The 6,839-nt window shown below is 41.5% G+C and overlaps 1 protein-coding gene across 2 annotated transcripts in view; it reads left to right on the forward strand.

Annotated features, from left to right (window-relative positions):
- The window catches only part of LOC113213575 (uncharacterized), a 42,325-nt gene continuing 35,486 nt past the window's right edge, over window positions 1-6,839 (forward strand). The window contains exon 1 of one of the 2 annotated variants that reach the window (XM_026432682.2): window positions 1-363. In XM_026432682.2, the coding sequence (XP_026288467.1) occupies window positions 229-363 (135 nt within the window). In that variant the 5' untranslated portion in view covers window positions 1-228. The remainder of the gene's footprint in view (window positions 364-6,839) is intronic. The other variant, XM_052272150.1, reaches the window with a different exon arrangement.

Genomic DNA, 6,839 nt, shown 5'->3' on the forward strand with positions numbered 1-6,839 from the left:
TTTGCATCCGGTTTAAACTGGGTGAAGTACCCTATTTAGGCCTTCCAGCGAAACAGTGTTGTTGGCGTGGCATGGCGTAGTGGCCCCAACCCTCCCGGAGGCACACCCAGCCACGCCCGGGCCCGAACACTCTTTCGCCAGAGCCAGAACGACTGGAGCGCGGCCGCCGGCTTGCTGCCTGTCTTCATTGTTGCCGCTGCCGCCGTCACACACGGGCCCGCCCTAGTGATGGAGTGCTCCGTCTGTCTGGAACCGTTCGACCAGGAGAAGCGCCGCCCGAAGTGCCTGCCTTGCGGCCACACCTTCTGCATCGAGTGCCTGTCAAACGACCGCTTTGGGGCGACGTGTCCTCAGGACAGAAAGGTAAGGAGTCTGCCTGCAGGCCGCCGGCCGTGGGCAGCAACGATCGAGAACTCCCGAGTAAAGCATTCCCGATATTCAGAACATTGTAGGTAACAAGAAAACGGAAGTCACCATGTTAAAGAATAGGGTATTCCGCTGCAAGCCAACCGGAACCTAAAGAAGAAAAGCATGACTGCCCGATCTGTTTCCCTCTGCGCGCTCATTGGCTGACCGCCACAGCCATGCCATCTTTGACCAATCAGCGTTCAGGAGGAAACAGATCGGGTAGTCATGCTTTTCATCTTTAGGTTCCGATTGTGTTGTAGCGGAAAACCCTATAGCAAATTCCGTTTTCTTCTTCCCTGCACTCCTTTAATTTGAGCTTTACCAGAATGCTTTACACGTTACAGTTCGCACTATGTAGTTGTACTCTAGACCACGTCTCGCGTAACAGGCTTCGCGGTGTGACGGTCAGCCAATGAGCGCGCAAAGGGAAACAGATCGTGCTGTCATTATTTTTTGGCAGATGATGACTTTAATACCTTTGGACTAAACATAAAGAATATATAAGTAACTTTCAGCTGTCAGCTAGCAGCTAGCTTTTACTATCGATACGTAAAGAGAACCAAGTGGGGACCAGAAAACAGTAAACCATTCCGGTAAAGCTGAAATGCAGAAGAATGCGAGGAAGAAGAAAACGGAAATCAAGATGCTGTCACACGGTGACTTCTGTTTTCTTGTTTCATGAATTCTTTTGCATTTCAGCCTTACCGGAATGCATCATTTCCTTGTCGCTGGGGGATCCGTGTCCGATAAAGCATTCCAGTAAAACTGAAAAGACCATTCCACTGAATGGGGAAGAGGAAATAGAAGAATCAAAAAGTACCGGAAACAGTAACAAAATCCAGTATGTAATCATTTTGTTCACCTCTGTGGCACACCAAGAAGTCCAGAAGATTTCTCTTGGTCAAGAAAGCTAGAAAAAGTGAACGGTTGATCTGTTTATCAATACTGTTTCCGGTGCGTTTGGTTCCTTTCTCCTTCTACAGTCGGTGGAATGGGCTAATGGAGAAGAATGCGGGGAAGAAGAAAAAGGAAATCACTATGCTTTAACATGGTGACTTCCGTTTTCTTGTTCCCCGTATTCTTCTGCATTTCAGCTGTACCGGGATGCTTGATTTTCTCTTCTCCGACCTAAATTTATTCACTAATATATTCTTACGGCACAATAGGGTATTTCAATGGAGCGCTGCCCGGAACTAAGAAGAACAAAAGCGGATACAGAGAGCGGTGGTGGATGGGAGCCTCCCCGCCCGCCCTCCGCTACTCCGCGCGCCCGCTCCCACCATAGCTCTCTGCATCCGCTTTTGTTCTTCTAAGTTCCGGGTAGCGCTCCATTGAAATAGGGTATTGGTCTAGAGCGCTGAGCGGAAGCAGAAGAACAAAAACGGAAGGTGGAAAGGCGCCCGGGCCGTCCCTCTCTCATCCACTGGGCGGAGTGGGGGAGCGCTCGGGAAGCTGTAAAGGGAAGGAGTGCGGGCGCCCTTCCATCTTCCGTTTTTGTTTTTCTACTTCCGCTCAGCGCTCTAACGCGGTCTAACTGTAACTCTGTTTGTGAGATTTCGCTATTCACTCGGAGCGGGTTGCGATTTGTGAGCCGTGAAGATGTTGCCGAAAGATTAATTACGTTTTAAGAGATTTGAGGCAACTATGCTGGAGAAAAAAGATATTGAAGACTGAAAATAGAGCTCCCTTGGCCGACGTGGTGTCACATTTCAGCACATTTCTCGTAAAATACTGGTCGGATCGCAAAATCGAGCACAGCGCCGGAAAGATAACAAAATTTGCCATCTACTACGTATTTTTTCGGATTTTTACCGTCCATAAATGTGGGCAAGCGATCGTAAAGTACCTTAACCTCAACACTCAAACAGACGCCACAGAAATGCCTCACCTATTTCGGCAACCGTAGGGGGCTTAAAAAATTCGTTATTTACCATGGAAAAGTATATGTAGAAACGGCGGAGGTGTTCTTTCTCGTTTCGAAGATATCTTGACTTATGTTCAAATCTTGTTTGAACCGACGGGGCGTCGGCGCTCTCCGTAGGCGACACTCGCCCGAGCTCGAAGTCGAGATGTATCGAGACAGTCCAAGATGGCCGCAGCTACAGTTGTCTGCAAGTTTGTTGGCTGAGCGATAGCGAAGCCTATTACTCCAGTGATGATCAAAAAGTTTCGTGTCTGTCTGTGTGTGTGTGTGTGTGTCTGTCTGTCTGTTTGTCTGTAATCACGATAACTCGAGAACGGTTTGAGCCAGGTAACTGAAATTTTTAGTGTAGCTTTGTATCATAAAAAGCAAGAACTGTATTGATTTTGAGCCCTCTAGCTTAAAAATTGGCCTGTTAAAAAAATCAAAAGCAAAAAACCCAAAGTATTACCTTTATTTTTTTTAAATTTTTTACATCTTTCTAAGACGTAACTCGCCGAAGTAGAGCCCCACGGGCCAAAATTTTGTCCGTTTGGCTCTATCTCTAACCGTTAAGGCGCCAGAGGAAGATTTCCACACGAAAACGACCCCAAACCATTTTAATGTTGTTTCTCAGATATTTGATGGTCTCTGGTGCGGCAACTCGTCAAAAGAAAATCCTGGGGGTAACAGTTGTGTCCTTTGGAGCCGAAGGCCTATACGACTCTGCCTTTTGCCCGACTCGGATGTCAGCGCCGCAGGCCTAGGTAGATGTATGCCAGGCGCGTCGCTGCGTAGCAGTGTTTCGTGAGATATCGCGAAGCCTGTTACGCGAGACGTGGTCTGGCGTACATCTACCTAGGTTTACTTCAGAGCCACTCTTGTGTGTTTCTCGTTGTGCACTGGATTTGTTTGCCAATTTGGACTTTGACTATTAATAACTAAAACCAAACCCAGTTATTTTACGTATTCTCGGAGCATTCGGACCGCCTGCGTAACTCACCAAGTAAGTTCTACCAAGTTTATTGGTTAAAGGGTCCTGGTTAGGCTGACTTACATTTGCAAAATGTACCTATCATTTTCACCTTTCTTAATGATGTTGCAGTGGAAACTTCAGAGCAATTACTGGAAATTGGATCTCAGCTTTATTCTTACTGCAGTATGTTGACACTCCTTTATTTGTGAGGGGATAAGTTTTCTGAAAGTAAAGTTGATTTTTTCTTGTCTCATATTTATTCTTTGAATGTATATCTCTTGTATTGTGGCTAAATGATGCATATTTTACATTTCAGGTAGCATCTAGTCATTGTGTATATTGAACGAGGAAGACAACCAAATTTACTAACTGTCCCGCTCATGCTCAGACTGAATTGAAATTTAAAATTATTTTGTCATTTATTTGGCTATCAAATTAAAGCATCTTTGTTCATAAAGAAAATTGTATTTGAAGTTCCAACTACCTCATAACCACTTGTACGTGAACTTGGATTGAGATTGTTTCCAGTTATTTATTGTCTCAAGTGTAAGTAATACTTTCCGACGGTTGTCTGTTGAGACCATAGTTGTTGTTAGGTTAGTATTAATTGACTACTACTCTCAATTGACTTTGTGGGTGAGATTTTTAATTTTAAATTAAAATACAATTCAAGTTTACATATATATTTTTCTTTGGTATTGGTATTAAAGAAAACATGGCAGTCTTTTAAGAAATAGAACAGTACTAGACAAATCCAAAACAAAAACTTGAGTGAGACATTATCACAAATAAATCAAGGAGAATAGATTATTATGAAAACTTCAACATCATATAAGACAGTAGGTAATCCTATACAAACAAACATGAGTTAAACATTGAACTTGGAGGAAACAAGAATATCAGCAGTGTTAGCATCTGAAGCAAGTAGTTTAATTAATCTTCCCTGCCTCATTATTTGAGGGTTAACAAGAGTGAGGATGGAATCCAAAGAGCAGGTTACATTACTGTCTTCTGTAAACTCATAGTGATACTTCTTATTTTTATCTTTTACATGGTTTAGAACTTGTGAGTAAATTTCATCATTTTCTTCACATGTTCCTGAGACATACCCTAAATGCCATTCTGGTTCATCCTTGTTATAATATACAACAAACCCTCTGACATCATCTAATTTTATCTCAAGTTCTTCAGCATTGGACACCCGTCTTTTTTCACAAGCTGTGGCCTTCGAATAGCGCTTGATTGTCACAATATTCTTCTCGTTTGATGGTATGATGCAGTGAGATGATTTTATGCCATCAATTGCAAGTGCTGTTTTAAAACGTATTTCTAATTTTTTCTCAACTAGAGCAACATCTTCTTTCGAGACCCAGATAGTGGTAATACCTTTAATATTCTTATTTGCCCATTCAAAGAGGCGTTGCGGAGTAGTTATTTGAGAACCTGCTTCAGTATGTTGTTTGCTGTGGTACTCAGCAAGACGTTTCACCGTCCCACCAATTCCATCACAGGCCGATTTGCCATGTGATGTAGCAAAAAAGTGCCATTCAGCTTGAATGTTAAAATCTTTCTGGTGGTAGTAAACATTTGCTGCCATCTTCTTGTTTTTATATTGTCCACTACAACCATCAGAAAAATAGAAAATTTTCTTGATGTCTGTAATCACATTTACTCCTTTGATAAGTTTCAATAGTTCACACTGGAATGCATAAAATGAAGTGGAACTGTGGTCCAAACAATCAGAAATAACAGCTACTGAAAGTTGCATCAATTTTCCTGTTAGATTATGTGTGAAGTAAACACTAAATGGATGAATAGTAGCTTGCTTTTGTTTGAAGAAAAATGCTGGCACCATATCTTGAACCACAAATGAATAGTTTTCAGCAAAATCTCCAACTACAATAATCTCACCATCTTCTAATTGTTTCTGCAGTTCAGTAAAATATTGAGACTGACATTTAAAAATAAAATGATGCGTAACTAAATCTTCTAGTTGTCCCAAAAAATCTTCTGTGAATTCTTCAACAGTACTGGTTCTGGTAATAATATTCCCTCTGTCTGTACTTTCCCACTGGTTGTAGACAATATCTGTTATGATGGCTTCATCAAAAATAGACAACAACTTATTTCGGAGCACTTCTTGGTCGGGACATTCCTTTCACTGCCTCAACCTACAAGCAGGTGTGGGATCTATACACACAAAATATGAAAGGAGATCAGTACAACACTTCCAGCCACCTAATGTTTTCAGTTCAGCACCATTAAACATGAGTTTTGGATTCTCGTGAATTGTGCACACACAAACATTGTGCATTCCAGACTTTGAGGCAAAGAAACAATTTTTAGGGCGAAGAGCAGCAAATTTTGATTCTGAAATTTTCTTCTCAGGGTGTGCTTTTAAAAATTCATCATGGATATGAGATATATTAGCCATCAAATAGTGCTTCCTTTTTTTAACTCTCTTGCCATTTTCCCTCACTGTAACAACATCATTTTTCCCTGCCAGCTATTTGGAAATATCTTGTCTGAAATAAAATTCAATAACAGCCGATATTGTTGAATCAGGAAGTTTTTTGCTGCCTGGTTTGGGGTTTGGAGTACAGAGAATGCCCTTTTCTTTCACTAATTCTTTTGTTCTCATAACAAGACTTCTTGAAACATTAAAAACGGCTTCAATCTTTGGAACAGACACACTTTGGGGAAGAACACTTAAAGCACGAACTTTATCAGCTTTAGAGGAGGAATTTGTCACATAGTTGACAAGCTGTCCAAGCAATTCTTCATAAAACTGAGATTGTTCTACTGACAAAGATATCAGGTTGTTAGCTGTATTTTCACTACTTAAAAAACAAAGAACTTGAAAAATTTTATCAACCTGTTCTAAACGATACATTTTTTGTTTAATTCTCCGGAAGTCAATAGGTTCTTTCTTGTGAATAACAAGCCACTTATTTAAGTCTTGAAGGGAGTGTTGACCACTAGGAGCCTGAAATTCAGGTTCTGTGTCACCAATGTCACCGCCAGCGGTAGCGGCAGTGGCAGACTCAGAAGTAGTTTCAGATGTCTTCTCAGATGATTTTTGTTCTGCTGAGGCCTTTTCCGTTGATGTAGTAGATGGTGATTCCAAGGGAATGAAGTCAGAGTCAGAGCAGTCAATTTTCAGTTTACTGCTCAGTACCTTCTTGCAAGATATACACAATTTGTTTCCAGGTACCAGTCCTTTTAGACCAACAGCCATCCCTCGATTTCTGTTCTCCAATGTGATTTCATAAGCAGCAGCTTTACCCGCACCCTGTAACAAATATATTAAATGAGATACAAAACAGTATTGACATTCAATTCAAACTAGTTATAATAGTAGGTAAGAAGACTTACGTGCAGCTGAAAACAGTTGCAACAAGTGCGGTTGTTTGAACTGTAGGAACTTATATATTTCTTGATGTGAACATCACAAATAAAAGCACCTTTAGTTGGGTCTCCACTCTTAATACGGATCAACCTTCTGTCTACAGCAGATAGAGACCGTCTCGGATGAAGCTCACCACTGCACAAATT

This window comes from Frankliniella occidentalis, unplaced genomic scaffold (assembly GCF_000697945.3).
Source record: "Frankliniella occidentalis isolate FOCC.00 unplaced genomic scaffold, Focc_3.1 Scaffold191, whole genome shotgun sequence".
Taxonomy (NCBI): domain Eukaryota; kingdom Metazoa; phylum Arthropoda; class Insecta; order Thysanoptera; family Thripidae; genus Frankliniella; species Frankliniella occidentalis.